Source organism: Brachyistius frenatus, unplaced genomic scaffold, assembly GCF_029030835.1.
Source record: "Brachyistius frenatus isolate BFR_SWC_R1_liver_20210118 unplaced genomic scaffold, ASM2903083v1 Contig_28, whole genome shotgun sequence".
Classification (NCBI taxonomy): Eukaryota; Metazoa; Chordata; class Actinopteri; family Embiotocidae; genus Brachyistius; species Brachyistius frenatus.
Window position 1 is genome coordinate 3,886,835 of NW_027210627.1, and position 18,417 is coordinate 3,905,251.

General features: G+C 43.5%; 1 protein-coding gene across 3 annotated transcripts in view; it reads left to right on the forward strand.

Moving 5' to 3' along the window:
* Positions 1 to 18,417, forward strand: part of ptpn4a (protein tyrosine phosphatase non-receptor type 4a) — a 68,904-nt gene that overhangs the window by 15,149 nt on the left and 35,338 nt on the right. For 2 of the 3 annotated variants that reach the window (XM_069698900.1, XM_069698899.1), the window contains one exon: positions 14,512 to 14,666. In XM_069698900.1, coding sequence (XP_069555001.1) covers positions 14,529 to 14,666 — 138 coding nt within the window. In that variant the 5' untranslated portion in view covers positions 14,512 to 14,528. Of the gene's footprint in view, positions 1 to 13,459; positions 13,589 to 14,511; positions 14,667 to 18,417 lie in introns of those variants that run through there. The other variant, XM_069698898.1, reaches the window with a different exon arrangement.

Genomic DNA, 18,417 nt, shown 5'->3' on the forward strand with positions numbered 1-18,417 from the left:
CCAACTTTGGTCCGCACCTACTTTGTTTTGACCCACCGCAGCATTTGACAAGCTCGTGCTTATTTTCCTTTTCCCTAAAGTGCTGCCAAATCTTAAATTCTGTTCCGCTAAAAAGTACCTAATACGAGTTTTACGGCAATTTACCGCCTTTTAAATGGCATCGGGCTACGCGTTATCAACAAAGAATGCGTTGTGTCTCTGTCCTGTAGATGCTCATGGGCTGTTGGTGTGTCTTATGTCACTGACTTTGAGCTGCCAGTTAAGATCAGAGATCGAGGCAGCGGCACACTGACGAGAACAAATTTAGAAACAAATTTTTGCCGACTGGAGCAGTATTTAAGTTACTCTTAAATTTTAAATTTAAAATGTTAGTTTTCTGTAAAATATTTTCTATTTTACATCAAATGTAATTTCACCCAACATGCACGTTTATTTTTGGACCCTCGGCCCTCCATACAGATAGATGTTTGTCCTTTTTATAGGAAAGAATTTGCCCACCTCTGTTGTAGATGCATCCAGGCAGGCTGACAATGAAAATGCTGAATCTGTTTCCTGCCGCTCGTGGCGTTTGTATCTGTTCTTCGTTTCCTTTGTGCATCACATTGTGTGTTTCTATCTCCTCCAGTTAGACCTTGAGAACTCATTGTTATATGTGAAAAACTAATCAGGCAAATTTCCTTTTAGCGCCTGACCTTTTGGAGACAGTGTGGCATTGATAATATGATCACATTTAATACATCTCTGTTCTGCAAGCAGGAGGTGCCACGTTTCCAGGAAAAACGACTGTTGTGTTGCCTCTAAAGGATTTGGCTGATCACAAAAGCCTCTTCCTGGTACTCTTTCCTCAAATACCTGCTGCCTTTGTCTCATTTTAAATGTCAGCCGCTTGTCTGATTCTATTTCTCGGCGCAGAGCGAGAATAGAATATCTGAAGCTTCTCAGAAAAAAGGCTTGAGTAGTGTGAGGGAGGACCGGTAATGAAGAGATGGATTGAAATGTGATGAGATTGAGCTCTGTTTGAGTATCATGACCTCAAACAGCTACAGCTTCCAAGAATAGGAGCCCAGGGTCATCCTGAGTGTGCAGGGGGATTAAGTGAATCCTGTCGTTGTCATGACTCGGTCACTTGCTTCCCTCTGTCTTATTTTTTTGTAAGAGAATGACAGATTCCGTCAGTGTTGCCAACAAAAATCCTGCCTTTAAAAAAAAAAAAAAATGATTTGAGCCGGTGCTGGTCAGCGTTGTCAGCAGCGGCGCGGGGTGCTCGGGGATGCACTAGCGCTTATTCCCCTTGTCTGTTTTCAGTCGTCAGAAAGTTAACAGCAATTATATTCTTTCACCGTACAGCCTGTATGAATGCATCGGTGCAACCACGCGACGCCAAAGCTGCTCTCGCGTCATCAAAGTGCTTGACGCGGAGCAATTCCATTCGTATTTTTTTTAAAGTTTGGGGCGTTCGCTCGACCGCGGTGCCGCTCGAGAAAAATCTGTTGCTCAGATTTGAAGCTGTTTTTACACCGACGTTCTTTTAACTTGTAGTACGTTATATGGCTCTGTAGATATCTGTTGCTGTTCTGTTTTATTTTTATTTATTTTTTATTCTTACCGTGTTCAGCAAACACACATGCTCACACAGCAGTTCCCATAAGCTTAAACAATTCAAACGCAAAAGAGTCTCTTTCACACACGATCACACAAGAATTTGGTATTTTGAACGTGTTTGCTCGTGTTTATGTTTGTGTTGTTGGTGTGTGTGTGTGTGTGTGCAGGTTTTACATCCAGTAACGAGAGGCTGATTAACTTAAATTAAATTTAAAAAAAAAAAATTAAAAAAAAAGATCATGTAATGTAAACCAATAAAAAAAAAATTTGCGACATGGGTTGTTTCCACTGTTAAATGTGTGATGCAGATGCAGTCAGGTGGAGTTGCCACTTTGATGGAGACCCAATATCAAATTCTGAGGGAGGCCAGCGGAAATCAAATCATGAATTAAATGAGACAAAAGTCCAGGCGAAGCGCGTTTGGGACTTGAGGCGAAATGTCCGTTTCAACTCTCGTGCTCTATCGAGCACCTACTGAGCTCTCGGAGCTCAATAGGTGCAAATGAACAGTGTTTGTCCTGAGCCACGTAGCTGAGCTGCTCTGTCGCAGCAGCGGGAGGGTGTGCGCTCGGCCCTGAACACCTGGCCTCCCTGCCGGTGGGGCAGGAATGTGCAGGGTTGGGGTGGATGCGGGTGGAAATCTGCAGCGTGTTCAGAACATGACCCCCGGTAACATTTAAAGGTGCCAGCGTCAGCAGGACTGGAAAAAAAAAAAAAAAAAAAAAAAAAATCAGGGGAATGTGCTGCTTTAATCAGACCCGCATCTCTGTTTCTCTGCTTTCTGTTTTTTTTTTTCTTTTCTTTTCTGTGTGTGCATTGGGAGTGGATTGTCCTGTGTGTGTGTGTGTGTGTGTGTGTGTGTGTGTGTGTGTGTGTGTGTGTGTGTGTGTGTGTATACACTGCTGTTCAGAGGAGGGCCCCTTGTTGTGTATAAATGAGGGAACATTGTCCCACCCCTTGCATTTTTCCTATCTAAATGTCCATTTTTAGCTTTTTCCTTAATTTTGTTTTTTTGTTGTTTTTTGTCCCGGCTAAATAGTGTGTTTAAAGCATCAGTGGCCTCTCTGACGACCCCAAATAGTATTTCGTTCTTCTTCAATGTTTCCATTAGTCCGCGGAAAGTTTCCGTTTTAAAAGCACCGCAACAAACGCGTCTGCAAAGTATAATGTCCTTATTATCGCGGCGCACTTAACGTGTCAGCCTGCGGAGACGGTCACAGGTTCTCTTACCTGTTTGGTAGAATGAAGCTTTGTGAAGTGATTCGGACACCTGAGCTGTGTGCTGCGCACGTCCGTTTTACAGGAAGGCCGTTGCCGACTGCGAGGCCATAAATAAAGAATCGTAAATGTGACAGTTGGCTGTTAATGAATTTACAGAGCACCAGCAGGTCTGTTACTCAACGTGTTAGCTGAAAGCAGGAAACCTCAAAATGTGGTCTCTCTTTCTTTCTCTCTCTCTCTCTCTCTCTCTCTCTCTCTCCTCCACTGCAGTCACCACTGTGACCGTTGTGCTATATGTAAATTCAAAACATCAAGTGAAGTGTGTGTGTGGTTGCGTACGTGTGTGTGTGCGCGTGTGTGCGCATACAGTGTTCACTGTTGTTTTTTTCTCTGCATGTAATCAGACTAAGGGTAGTTTCTACAGATGGATGGTTTTCTTTGTCACGTTGTAGGTGTATTTTTTTTTTTTTTTGATTGAACGCATCACTTGCGAGTGGAAGCGTGCGAACGGGATGAAGTTCGGAGGAAGTCTTTAACTGTTTTTTTGTGTGAGCCGAGTGTTGTTGTTTGTGGAGGCCGAGGGCCACAAAAATCTAAATTCTGTCACCATAATCACGAAGTGGATTTTTAAATCCAGCATTTCTGTGGCGATCACACTGATTACAAATATGTGCTTCCTCCCGGAGGAAGGAATTATTCGCAGTGGGAGTGCTGCTGTTTCTCCGCCACCATCATGTCGTTGTTTGTAATCACTTCCGGCGCCGCGGTATCATTGGAAAAAAAAACCCATTAGAGCCGGATATTGTTTCAACAGTTTTGGTACTTACTGCATGCCTTGACGTTGATTCTGATCCCTGAATGCCACTTTTTTCAATTCAAATTTTTGATGATGAATCCAAGAAAAAGAGAATTATATTACAGTATCAATTTTCAGTTTTCATGCAGTTTAGGGGGGAGGGGGGGGGTTGTAACCCACGGTTGTTTTCTGTACAATTTACCAATGTTCCCCAAACGCCGTCCTTTCGTTTTATTGCGCAAACTATTAGCGTGGACAATGGTATTGAAATTTAGCACAGAATATTTTTCAATAAATTTGGTCGGCGCTTTAAAGATGCAGAAGTTCAACACCCAGCTTAAGGCCTGATCTCATTCTTTTGCTGCTTTCTCAGAAGATGCCGTTCTAAGACCAGAACACGTCACTTCCCTGCAATTTTGCCATGTTTTTTTGTTGTTTTTTTTTCCAACTCGGCCATTGCAAATATCCTGTTCTGGGATAATTCATGACTTGTGTATAAATGCCAGTAGGTGAATGAGACAGTGGAGAGGACAACTTGGGAAAGAAGAGCAGACGATGGAAAGAGATGCTTGTATAAGGGGACGTGTGGCACAAGGCATGTAGAGGATCAGATTGGAGTGGAGGATGGAGGAAGATGGGCGCTAATAAGGATGATAGGTGGAGGAGAGGAGGATGTGAACTGGATGATACAATAAAAGACGTTGTGGTGGTCGGATGAGAGAACTTGTGAGACGCGTCTAAAGGGGAGTGCAGTGCTGATGTAATTCAGAGGGAGCTGAAGGGAGCTGCTGCAAGTCTCCATTATCTGTGTCTTTGATTCAGCAGGAATCTCTGTGACAGGTGTTGGGTTTTCTGAATGGCTCTGTGTGTGTTTGTTGTGCATAAGTAAATGGCTTCTCCCTGGCACCGGTGACTATAATTTGCATAATGGACTCGCAGGCCGTACCGACAGTTAAAGACAAGGAGGAGAGGCGACGAAAAAAAAAAAAAGAAATCAAGGAAGGCGAGGGAAAAAAAAAATGGGTTTCAAGGAAGCTCTCGAAGTGTTTCTCGCTTGTTGCGGGGAAATTTGATTTTTAAAATCAAATTTAAGGAATTTAGGACGGAGAGGTCACAGAAGTGGTCCTCAACGCTTCGCACGGAGGCAGTTGACCTCGTGCATCGCTGACTATTTACTCATCGTGTCTTGTGAAACACGTGATCAGTTGCCGGAGCAGAGCCGTTGTTAATGTTACTAATTCTATGGTGCGTTTTTCTGGAGTGTTTTAAAGACACAAGAGCGCTTTGATACTAATGAGGTCACCGGCATGAAAAGAAACATGTTGTTTTTGGGTGGGACGAGAGAGAGAGAGCGAGAGAGAGAGAGAGAGAGGCCCGACGATAAGGTATTGTCACGACGTTTGAGTCACGATACAATAGTTTTCGATTTGTTGTTAACATTTTGTGTTCTGCCGAGTCTTCCAATAACATATAGTTTGATTTACTATATTTCCGTTTATTACCTCGTCCTCGAAGGGAAACTTTGTCAACATCTGTTTAATCTAATTAAAATAAACTTTCAGTCCCGTCATCTCACTTCAGTCATTTTTATTGCAGCGAATTGGACCGTCAAGTACAAACTGACCAACGCTGTCGTAAAATGGGTGTCGCATGCGTCAATTCGTTTTTTTGTTGCGTGATATTAATACCCGGCGGCTGTTTAGCGATCGTGTCCCCATGCAAAATGTTGTGTGTCGCGTTTCGTGCGGTAAATGACAGCCACGGAGTTGTTTGACAAAAGTTTTAAAACTGCTGAAAACGGTATAAAGTTGGATATAGATTTTATACACATCGCCTCCCCCCGGCACTTTTAATCTTTCTGACACCTTGTGGTGTTGCTGCATGCATGCATGCATACATACATACATACATACATACATACATACATACATACATACATACATACATACATACATACATACATGACTGTGTACAAGTTCATCATCAAAAGGGATTCCCTGTAAGTCCAGCTAAAATCACAAGTCGTTCTTTTTGCTGTCAAAAATCAGAGTTAAAATGACAACAACTGTGAAGACTGTGTGTGTGTGTTGTGTCTCCGGCTGTTTGCATCATCTAATGATTGAATACTGAAAGCTACTGCTTTGTGTTTGTAGACCGAAACGATGTCATTCTGGAGTTGATATTAACAGACATGAGGCAGTCAGGAAACCAACACATGGAAAGGAGAACAAGAACTTTTAGTTTTTCATTTTCTGACTTTTTCCATGACCTACTATTTATAAAGCAGATCTGTTTGCTGTGGGATTAAAACGTGCAATTTAATACGAGTTTGAAGCTGCCACCCCATCTGTGAAATATGAGTCATTACATAATTACCTTTAGCAAGAGAAGACAATGAGAAGTGACTTGTGTCCTCTTTTATAGTGTTATCCGATATTGTTTACATAATATTCAGGCCCTCCAGGAGTTTTTTTTGTTTTTTTGTGACTGTTGCATTCAAAAAGCTTGATTTAGAAGTGGATTTTCTCAAAAATGGTGATGTCATTTCAAGAGTTTTAAGTGAGGTTTTTTTTTTTGTGTAAAATAGCGTGAATTAGAAAAATTGCAAGGTGAGAAAAGATTTGATTATTATTATTTTTTTATCACATCTGGACACAGACACACTGTAGTTTTACATCCAGCAAGAAAGCTGTAAAAAGAGGTTATTTCTATTAAACAGACTTGTATTTAATTGTGTGTGTCCAACACTGATGTAAACTGTGTCTGGTCTGTAAATGTGTCAGTGTCAGCTCATCAGTCGAAAATATTGACACTTATACGCTTAAAATAGGAACCACAGAGCAGCTTCAGGTTTTCGGTCTATTCTGTCCTGCTTTCTCATTGGTCTATTCCATCCTTCTATCTGATTGGTCGATTTTCTATCCTGCTGTCTGATTGGTCTATTCTATCCCGCTTTTCCCATTGGTCTATTGTATCTGCTTTGCATTTGGTCCGTTTTCTATCCTGCTTTCTGATTTGGTTAATTCTATCCTGCTATCTGATTAGTCTATTCTCTCCAGTTTTCCCATTGGTCTGTTATATACTGATACATGATTGGTCTATTCTACAACTTGATGTTTGTATACATTTTCTGTAGCATCCAGTAATATGTAATCACGTCCATTGATGATGAGCATTTAATCAGAACATTTTTATTGTGAAGGCCACATTTTCTGCGAACCCCGCCACTTCCGTTCTTGTTCCAGTTTCCTCCAGAGTTTGCTTGAATTTGCGTTAATTATTGCGATTTCCTGGAGGGACTGAATATTAAAGGGCTCTGACTGGGATTCAGGGCCCTTTACTTAGAGTACGGTCTTCAGCTAATGATTATCTTCACTACTGATTTTCATTTCGCAATGAAAAGATCTGGTCTTTTTAAACGTCAGAAAATGGTGAAAAATATCGAACAAGGTTTTCCCAAAGCCGTAGCCTAAAATGTCTCGTATTCTCTCGAATAACAATCCACCAATAAATAATAGTCAGTTTATGATCACAGAGGATAAAGTGAAATATGGGAAATATATTCACATTTAAGAAGCTGGTATCTGAGAATTTTTTTTTTCATTTAAAAATGACTCATGGATTCATAGACGATCAAAACATCGATCAACTAAGCGATTAATCGACCGATTGTGGCAGATGTCTTTCACTCCCGGTTTTCTCGGTCTCAACATCTTTATCGCTTGTGTTGAAACGCCAAATGAAGTGCCGCAAGAAGCTGAGAACCGGAACGGACTGTGTAGTTTTTCTAATCAATGCAGTTGGGCCGGCTGACTCGGGGTTTTCATTCATGCCCTTGGAGAGGATTATTCCATAAGGATGGGTTCAGTGGAGTTCAAGCAGAGGTTTTACAGACGTGTGCAACTCTGCAGAGCTGAATTAGGATGAATTTGAAACCAAAAAGAGGCGAAAACCTAACGGGGCATTCGCCTCTGATGATAATAACACATTATAAATTGTACGGTTGCCTATTTTTATTTTTTATTTTTTTTAACCGGGTTAGTGGACCCGCAACGTCCATTATTATCTCCCACTGCGTTGTGCAACTGCGCGTGCACAACAGCGAGTCCAATCTGGGCCGACGAAGTAGCTGTAGACGATTACGGAACAAGTTTTGTGTTTTCACTGTTCTTGTGTCTATATCTTTTTACTTTATTTATTTTTTTTTTTTTTTAAGGGGGTCGATACGGATCGGGGGAGACTTGGGCTCGTCACGGCAGCTCACTTCTCTGACCGTTTTGTTGGCGTGAATGACGAAACCTGAAGAAATGCTTTAGTTTTAGCCACGTCTGAGTTGTCGTGCGTGCGAGCCCGACTGAAATGTCTCTCCTGCGATAGAAAGCGCGCGTACTATTTACAGCAGCGCGAGCGTCGAAGCGCCCCTGCTGCAGAAACCTCAAACCTCCGACCCCCCCCCCCCCTTTTTTTTTTTTTTCTTTCTCGCTGTTGCCGTCGTCCCGGTGTTCTGCCGGTTTTGCACGGGAGCAGGACGACGAGGTCGGCTGCAACGTCGAATTACAACGTTTTCAGGAATTTCGGGGAGTTATGTTTGTCGCGAGGAATGCGTTTTAATAACACCAATAAGTCGAGGCGATTGTAGCAGCAGCAACTTTTCTAAAGGCGTTTATGAAAGATTTCATACAAATGGACATTTTTGAGGATAATGAGGACATGAGAGTTGACCAGACGAATGGAAGTCATTTTCCAGTAATGATTTATGGACCTTTTGAAGTAGAAAGCTTTTATCACTCTTCACGTCTATTAGTTTCTTTTCATCCTTTGTTCCTCTCCTCTCCTCTCCTCTCCTCTCCTCTCCTCTCCTTCCTCTCCTCTCCTCTCCTCTCCTCTCCTCTCCTCTCCTCTCCTCTCCTCTCCTCTCCTCTCCTCTCCTCTCCTCTCCTCTCCTCTCCTCTCCTCTCCTCTCCTCTCTCTACTGTATGACTTTACCATTAGCCCGGGCCACATATGGCCAACCTTAAAGGAGGTCAGAGGTCATTTGCTGCCCACATTCCTTTAAGCTGCACCCCCCCCCCACACACACACACACACACACGGACTCATTCTCAATGTTTTGTTTGAATCTGTCAATTACAAAGACGCAGACCTGAAACAGCACTTTGTCTGCTGTTGTTACTGCCCTACATAAAACAAGTCAAATCAAAGCAACCGTGGGCGTGGTCTGATGAAGGGAGGGTGTCGGACAGGAAGAGGATGAGGTAACTGTTCTGTACTGGTGCAACAGGGAACTGGAACAGGAAGTCTTTCTTTTTTTTTTTTTCTTTTTTTTTTTCTTCCTCTTCTCTTGAGCAGATCTTGGCCTTGCTCGTGTAATACCAAGCATACCTCTTTCTTTTTAAAATGTAACATGGGGTCAGGTCAGATCTGTTCCACTCCCATGCAGACCTCCCTCTCTCTCTGTGTGTGTGTGTGTGTGTGTGTGTGTGTGTGTGTGTGTGTGTGTGTGTGTGTGTGTGTGTGTGTGTGTGTGTGTGTGTGTGTGTGTGTGTGTGTGTGTGTGTGTGTATTGCATTTAAAAGATCTATGAGGGCTTTTTTCCGATCATTAATTTTGAAAACGGCAATCGCATGCTGTCCACACACACACACACACACACACACACACACACACACACACACACACACACACACACACACACACACACACACACACACACACACACACACACACAGACGGTGCCACACACACAGACGGTGCCACACATCTGTAATTGACCACCTGTTTGTCTATGGCCTAGTTTATAAAACACTGTGGAGTGCTTGCAATTCCTTTGGGATCCCCAACTGCTCGCCTCTTGTTTCGATTGTTCCGAAGCAGCACAAAGGGACAGAAAACCCATAAGTAGCATGTCTTCAGGTTTCTTTGAAGAAATCGTGGGTATAAATGGAAATCCAAGGAGCAAATGAAGTTCGCTACCCGGCCCATATTTGAACTGGTGAAGGACGCTGCCGTTGTGCAGCTTCAGCTTCGTTCTGTTGGTATAAATGCCAACGATGGGGAGACGCAAAGTTCGCGAGGCGATGTTGGAATACGTTTTATTGTTGCGCTTCGCCGTTTGAGTGTTCATGCTGTTATACACAACCTAATTCAGATGCTAGTGTGTGCGTGCGCCCGTGCATGTTGATGATGTGCAGTCGGTGTGTTTACATGTGTGTGTTTATATGAAAGGCGTGGACTCCTGCGTACAGACAGGAAGGCTGCAGGACCGTCTGTGATTGCAATAAGCTGAGAGAACCAGAGGAGCCCACCAGTGAGGGAAGCTTTAGGGTCAAGGGCCCTCATACAAACACACACACACACACACACACACACACACACACACACACACACACACACACACACACACACACACACACACACACACACACACACACACACACACAGACGTGCTCCTGCCTGTTTGTAAGCTGGGCTGACTGCAGGAAGCAATAATGGTAGCGTGCTTCCGGAGTTCCGGAGGCTTCTCTCAGGGGAGCGTTGCCGTCCTGTCCGGCTCAGCAGAGCCAAACTGAAAGCAACACAGCAGAGCAGAACATTAGAGAACGTTCAGAAGAGAATGGAGCAGAACAGGAAACGGCCCGACAGAACAGGACGGTAAAGAACGCAGCAGAAAAAAAAAAAAAAAATTATTAGCAGAAGGTAAAGAAAACGCAAGTATAAACAAGAAAAACCATCAGTGTCCAAAATAAAATAAAACATGCTCATTCATTTGTCATATGACTTTGTAATACGGTCGTTCACTGCAGCCTTGACAACAGCCCTTTTTTAAACAGATCGTCTTGAAAACATCATCGTGACTATTTTGATAAAGATTTTATAGACGTACTTTTTTTTTTTTTTTAAACAAAGAAACCTTATTTAAAGTCATAAACCCAGGTGTTACTGTGGCAGGAAAATGTGATCAAACACCACACAGATGAGCCAGTGTCGAGGTCCGTGGTCTTTAAATAGTCTTCAGCTGGATGGCAGAAAAGCGTTTGGACAGGGAAAGAGCAAGGGGGGGAGACGATGCAGCCTGCGGAGAGAGTCCATGTGTCACAGCTCCTCCTCAGTGTGAGCCGGCGATAGGAGCCCATCGCTCCTTCCTTCCTTCCTTCTGCGTGGCTTCATCTCTGCATCCGTTGCTGCTCATCCCCGTGGTCCACTCGTGGCGTTTCCCCGGGGCTGGCGGCGCCGCACGTGCTCCTGGGTGTATTTCTGCAGGTTGCACGCATTCGGTGGCTTCGCGTCTTCACTTGGGTCCTATTGTGCAAGTGTGGTTGTTCTTTTGGCAGTCATCGATGTCCGGTGCGTCCGGCTCCGCTGCTTGCAAGCCGCAGTAGATGCTCTTATTTTGCAACACGTGCCGAAAATTGTTAGCCGAGGTGGTAATTTCTCTTCCTGTGATCAGTTTCGCTACCGGGTGACATCATAAACTCTCATTATTTCAATTTTCTGCTTGAAGACGACAAATGTTTTTCAAGGAAAGTGGCAAAAAAAAATACACCCCCACTACTGTCAGAGGAAATTCTTACACCGTTATGAAATAAAACGTTGGCCTACGCAGAAAAAGAGCACACCGCACAGTGTATGTGTCAGCTACAGTACAATAAGTGACATCATCAAGGAGGAGTTTTTTTTTTTTCTGACTTCCTAAGAAGAAATCTGTAGAATGTATCTTGATGTGTTAAACTAGTAGAGTGCACCTTTTTAAAGATATGTAATTGGTATCTGGGCTTGATATTCCTCTGAATGAAATAAGTGACAAATTGTTAATTATGTTTAGTTGGTAAAAAATGGTCTGAAGTGACTGTATTTTGAGCAGCTGAAGGTATTACATGTATTGTCCTGTTCAGATGTAAGTCATGAGTTTTTTTAATTTTTTTTAAACAGTTCAGGTCATAGATGTGTTTTCTTCTTTGAACAATTCCACTGAAAAATTTAGCATTTTAAAGGAATAGTTCGACATTTTGGTGAAATACGCCAATTAGCTTTCTTTCTAAAAGTTATATGAGAAGATTGCAACCAACCTCTCATCTGTTAAATAGGACGATAGGACCGTTAACTTAGCTTCGCTTGACTTTTATGGAGTTGCCTGGCGACGTCGCAGTGACGACAAAACTCAAATTGGCCCGTTGCCCAAGAAGCAGGTCAACGCATACAGTTACCGCCTTTAAAGCCACAGCTTGTTTTTTTTTATTTTGTTTTTTTTTATTTTTTTACAGCGTAATAGTATTACAGCTTGAATATTTCTGGATCAAAATTCCTTTTTTTACTCCTGCTTTGATGATCTTCTTGAGTTGTTCTGAGGTCAGCAGATGTCTTCACCAAGCACTTGATGCTATTTTACGAGTGAGAATAAATGAAGACGCAATCTTGCGCAACATATGCAAGACATTTTATTCTGTGCATATCAAAATTTATAATTTCAGTGGAGCTTAATTGTGTGTGTGTGTGTGTGTGTGTGTGTGTGTGTGTGTGTGTGTGTGTGTGTGTGTGTGTGTGTGTGTGTGTGTGTGTGTGTGTGTGTGTGTGTGTGTGTGTGTGTGTGTACACCATCTGCCAGTGGTCATGGGGGTTTGTTGCTGATGTGTAGTGACAAGCAGTGCAGACACACAGGGAGCCGTCCCTATATACTATATACAAACACAAATGCGCTCACTCGGAGCCATCGGTACAAATACAGCGGCTCTCGAACGACGAGGCCGTGACCCTTGTGGGGTCATTATGTCTCCTGTCATGGCAGATCATCCGAGAACAAAATAGCGGGAGGCGCACAGAGACGCGACAGAGCCGCCCGCGTCGGCGTCACGACGTCCGAGAAATGAATATGAAACCAACAGAAAGGGCCGCGGCGTCGAACCCTCAGCGCGGCCCGCGGCGTCGAACCCTCAGCGCGGCCGCGCGGTCGCCCAGTTTGCATTTTGAGAATCGCCGACGGAGGGCTGCAATCACGATTTCAAACGATACGCTGGCAATTTGCTTTCTTGACGGCAGAAGCAGAAACTGCACACCGCTCTCGTGCCCGCGTGCTAAATGCGAAGCTGGCCGTCAGCTTAAAGGCTGGGCGATGAGGAAACAAACCTGGCCACCTCCCCGATCGGATTTGCTCGCCACCTCCGAATCTCACTGCGCAACGCGCGCAACCCGAGTTTTGCGATGCAGCGTGCCACTGCCTTGTTGTTGAGTATCAAGATACTGTGACCTCGGCCACAACCGCGCCAACGCGTTTTTCTTTTCAAAAACGTAGACCTTTTGCTACGTTTACGCGCCGCAGTAACTGGAAGCATCTCCGCGCACGGACGGCGAGCGTCGACCGACGGTGGGACGTTTAGGGAATGGCTGTTTTTTTTTTTTTTTGTCGCCCACAGAGGCGACGCTCTCCCCCGCCAAACTGCATGAAAACTAAAGAGCCCTAACATTAAATGCATAATGTAATTTTCTTTTTCCACAGTGTTTTTTTTTGTTGTTTTTTATATATATATATAAAAGTGGTATTCAGTAAGCGGTATCGTTATGGAAAATATTTGACTGAAACCCATCCCTAGTTGTGCACTGGTCTATTTCTTGTCGTCGCTGCGAAGCCGCCAAGCAACATCGATCAAAAATTTAAAAAAAGACTATTCTTTTAAGAAGGAAATAAAAGATGACATTCATTTATCAGACCGGGATCACGAAAGAAGAAGCGTAATCACAAAAGTGTGCAAATAACAAATATAGAAATACATCCTTGTAAATATTAATGTCACACCCCCCCCCCCCCCCAGTAGTTTAGGCGCCGATTGAACTTCAATCCATTTCTTCATTGTTCGTTCTCATGATGGATGAGAAGATTTAGGACGTTTTTCATCCGTGAACCTCGGATTCATGCCACATTGGTCCGGTGTGCAGTCGAGGGAGACGAGAGCAGAACAGCGGTCAGATGTGGCCTCGGTAATAAGGAGCTTTGAAATGTTGTAAACGGAGCGGCTTCTGATTGAATTGTTGTTATTTACGGCCGCATGATGAGCAGACGGGTCACCCTCAGCCGCTGTTTGCGCTGCCATAATTTACCAACTAATCATGAGCCGTTCCGGCCAGGCATGGTGACGACAGAGCCGTGAGATGAAAACACTGATCGAGTGTTGTTGTTTTTTTAATTTTATTTTTTTTCTAGAAATATGTAGGTCACATGTGCCCGGTGGTTGTTGGAATTTACTGAAGATTAAAATAGTTCCATAAATGCATTTCCGTATGAAGCTGACAATTTTACTCACTTTTTCTTGCCTTCTGCGCAATATATCCCCCCCCTGTTGAAAATATTAAATATAATCTTATTTTGAAATAATACAACATCCAGGGTTTTAAAAACATTTTAAACCCTCTTTTTTTTCTTTCTTTTTTTTTTTTTTCATTTTATTACATTTTACAGTAACATGCGAGCGTTTTATTGCCGAGCTGCCGTGTACTTTCTGCATCTCCTGGCAGGGAGTCTGCTGCTCGCCTTCTCATTGACATTCTTTTCTCATGAAGCACTCACTCTGCCGCTTCGCTGTGCCTGTACGGGCTTGTAGCGCCGCGTCGGCCGCCTTCGCCGAGGCGTTTGGGAGAAAAGTACATCTCTACCGTACTGTACATCAACCTATTCTGCTTTTTGTAGACCAACTGAGCCTTTACCAAATGGGGTTCGCTGTACCTAAAGCGCGCATTTTAAGCGTCGTGATGCTTCAGGCGAGTCGAGATATTCGCTGGATTTCAGAGATCAGATAATGAGGGCCTGTTTTTTTTTTGTTTTTTTTTCTTCCTCCACCTCCTGTTTATCTCACTCATCCTTTTTTTTTTTTCTCTCCTCTGCTCTGTGTCTCTGGTTGTTGCAGACCCTGGTAGGAGCGTGATGAGCGCGCGCTTCCGCTTGCCTGCTGGCAGATCCTACAATGTCCGGGCGACGGAGCTGGAGCGAGACAGGCAGCACACACAGGTTGTGTGCAACGTACTGCTGCTGGACAACACTGTCCAGGCATTCAAAGTCAGCGTAAGTAGTGCTCCTCCGTTCGGGCGTCTCGCTGTAAATTCTAAGGTAAAAACAGGGGGAGGGGAATCAAAGTGATTGTCTGCGTTAATATTACTCAGACCAACGCAGTGTTTATTTTTCCATCCAACCCGCCGCGTTGTATAAACAGCACCTACGGTACAATATGTACCGACACGCCCTCTGAGCGCTCGTGGGTGTGTTGGTGTTAAGATGAGGTGTGGTCAGGCACGTTTCTGTCGTCATCATCATCATAATAATAATACCACGCTGGGAGGCTCATTGAGCCGTGGATTGAGCCCTCAAATAATCAGATATTTACCAAAACGAGCATAAAATTGGAGAACCAAAAATACCCTTCCTTCCTCTCGCAAGCCTCCCTCCACTTTCTCCCCATGACTGTAGATTTCCCCTCAAGCCCACCTGAACTTAATTTGAGAGTTGGCGGGGGAAAAAGCCTCTGTGTACACGTTGGCAGACATTTAAAAACACAACCCACACTCTATTTTCTCAGTTTTATTCTGATGATACTCACTCTGCCTTAAGTTTGCTCCCTTACTGGCCTACAGCTCTTGATTTCAGCGGCTGATCAGCCCGTCTTTATCTCGCTTTAAGCATCCAATCACTCGCAGGCACAAAGAAAGACAGTGTGTGTGTGTGTGTGTGTGTGTGTGTGTGTGTGTGTGTGTGTGTGTGTGTGTGTGTGTGTGTGTGTGTGTGTGTGTGTGTGTGTGTGTGTGTGTGTGTGTGTTACATGTAGTTCAAACTAGGTGACAAGTTGGCTTGTGACGGATGTCACAGTCGTCTGTCATGCGTCTCTCGCTGTGCCTGGCATTATGTCCGTCTGTGTCACCATGTGTTTGATCAGAGTTATGGCAGTAAGAGCAGGGAAATTCCCTTTGTGAGTCAGAACATACAATTCCTCTCCTAACATCCTTTTCGACACGTCACATCCTGTTGAAGTTTGCGTGCGGGTTTAATAAGCACATTATAACCAGCAGGATGATAACCTAATTTTTACTCTGAAAAAGAAAAAGGCAGATGATGAGAAACGCATTTTGTCGCTCGCTGGTTGGTAACCTGGTGGCTTTTTTTTTTTTTCTTTTCCTTCCTGCCGCTCTTTGCTGTTCTTATCTGTCCGTGGTTTCCACGTAAAGGACTCGAAATATAACTTTTTATTTGAATCACGTGTATAAAACTTTTTTTTTTAAAGACTTTTCAGTTGTTGCACAGTATTTTCAAACTGTGATTTTTAACTAAATGGATGGCCATTTTTCAGGACACGTAACGCTCTCTTCACTTGTCCTGAAACGTGGGCATGAATTCCAAACTAAATTAAATCATAATGTAAAAATAAATACCCAACACCTGTGTAGGCGTCTTCATGCATCAGCCAACAAAAGCTCAAATCGACGGCTTGACAGGCAACAAAACTGAGGCAGGAACTGAAAAGAGGGTTCACATGCACACTGGAATAGAAGCTTCTAACAAGGTGCAGTAACTGAATAGGCTGTTTGAACACTTTATTAAAAGCTTCTGTATGTCTTCTTTTCAGGTAATACCTGATACTTTTTGGTTTTGTTTTCTAAAGCATTAAAATAGGTGGATCTCATTCTTTCACTGTCTTTTATTTACATTCCTCCTGGCACATTTTTCTCTCTCTCTCTCTCGCCCTCTCTCTCTCTCTCTCTCTCTCTGCCTCTCTCTCTCTTTCTCTCTCTGCTTCTCTGCCTCCCCCCCTCTCTCTCTCTCTGCTTCCTGCTTCAAACGCCCTCCTTTCCTCTCTCCCTGCATCTTGCTGAATGAATGACTCGGACTCTGTCAGTGTCATTGATCGGACCCCTGCAGCAGCACTAACTTCCTGGAAAGACAAGCCATCCCGAGAGCAACAATACTCCTATTGATCCTCTCTCTGGCCGACTGGCTGCGATTCTGGTGGCGAGTGAAAATCCAGAAGCAGTCACTTATTGTCATGGGAACCAGGGAGCTGGTGGGGTGGTGGAAAGGGGGGTTGGGGTGGGGGGGTGGTTGCTGCACATGAGGGCTTGTGTCGATGATCTTACAGATGGGAAGTCTTCGGCAGAAATGACAGCGATATAAAGCAGAATCTGCTGTAGCCTGAAAAAGCCTGATCGATAACAAGAAATGATGAAAGGCCCGGCCACCGCTGACCCACCTCTCCACCAACACAAAGGCGAGGTCACAAGCACAACTTATTCAGTGTAAAGTGACAAATGCAGAGGTAGCCATAGTAACCACTACACACCACATGAACATTCAGCCGTCTGCGCGAGCTGTTTGGTAATCAAGCAGCTCTCTTAATAAAGAGCAAGTAAGAAAAGCAAGCGGCAAAAGGGTAAATAGTCCTGCAAAACCGCTGTAGAGTGAGACTTCTGGGAGAAATGACATTTTGTTCCCATCCAGAAAAGTAATGTGATCGAGCTTACGCCTCACTTTGAGAAATATACACACGGTTCGTCTAGAGAGGTGTTTTGATTTTTTTTTTTTTTCCCTTTAACAAGTTCACAGCTGATTTGTGTCCGAATATAAACAGAAGAACAAAGATGGGAAAACTGATGTAAATCAAAGAAAAAGTAAACAGGATTAACAAACTGAGAAGACATTTGATACCAGCTGTCAGTCAGTTTCAAGGCTAAAATATCGAGGTTTGATACCCAGCCCTGCTGAATACCAAATACTGGGGAAAAAAAAAAAAAAAAGCCAATCAAAAACTTTGTGTAAAATATTGCCCATAAATGCCATAAACCGACCGTCCACCACAACTTTCTGCTATAAACAATTTAGAAACTTGGAGCTCATCAAATTTACATTATGTTGCCATGTCTGATATTTCTTCCAGTTTCACAGGTCATTTCACGTATGTCACTGAGGGCATGTCTAGGAACTGAATTTTCTTAAATCGGCAACACATGTTTGTTTGCAAAGATCGTGGAGCAGAATAGGTTTCTGTGTAACAAAATAAAATTAAGCAATCTCTTCGATAGAGTGACAGTTATCCAACCTCCTACTTTTTTTTTTTTTTACTTCAAATGAGGTTAATTATCTCCCAATTATTCTCAGACAGTCAGAATTGTCCTTCAATGTAACAAAGTTCAACATTGCTCAACGTTTTTTTTTTTTTTTTTAAGTGTAGCTGTGACGTTGGTAGAGTTTCGGACGGTGTTGGCGCGTCCAGATTGGTTTAAAACTACTTCAACAACTGGAAGCGATTCCCGGAGCGTACCAAGACCCATATATTGACACCGTCTGGTACCAGGCTGCCTTTTACCGGCCCGTGTTCAGAAAGCACTAGCTCTAGTTTCCAATCGAAGTGAATGTAAATCCACGTCTTAGGATGCTGGAAGAACATGCTTTGGTTCTTGCATCCAGCAATACAACAAATCCTGTGTATTGTTCTTCCTTTGGCGTTTTCATGTTGGGGTCGGCTAATGAGGAAACGACAACAGCAGCCAGCGAGGAAGACTCACCAGCTCCTTCAGTCCATGTGCCATCTCTGTGAATGGAGGAGCCAAAATATAAACTACAGCTGCTCTGTTTTGGAAATAGGGAGGCGTGAGGGTGTCGCACAGCATGTGGGGGTGGAATATAGTATCATGTGTTATTCCCTCCATACAGACCTGCGTATGTCTGTTTCCATAATAATATAAAGATGTTTTTTTTGCAAACACAGTCTGAAAAGAGAATTTAATCCTTATCTGACTTTTTGTTAAAATGATCTCCACCCCCGGAGTCC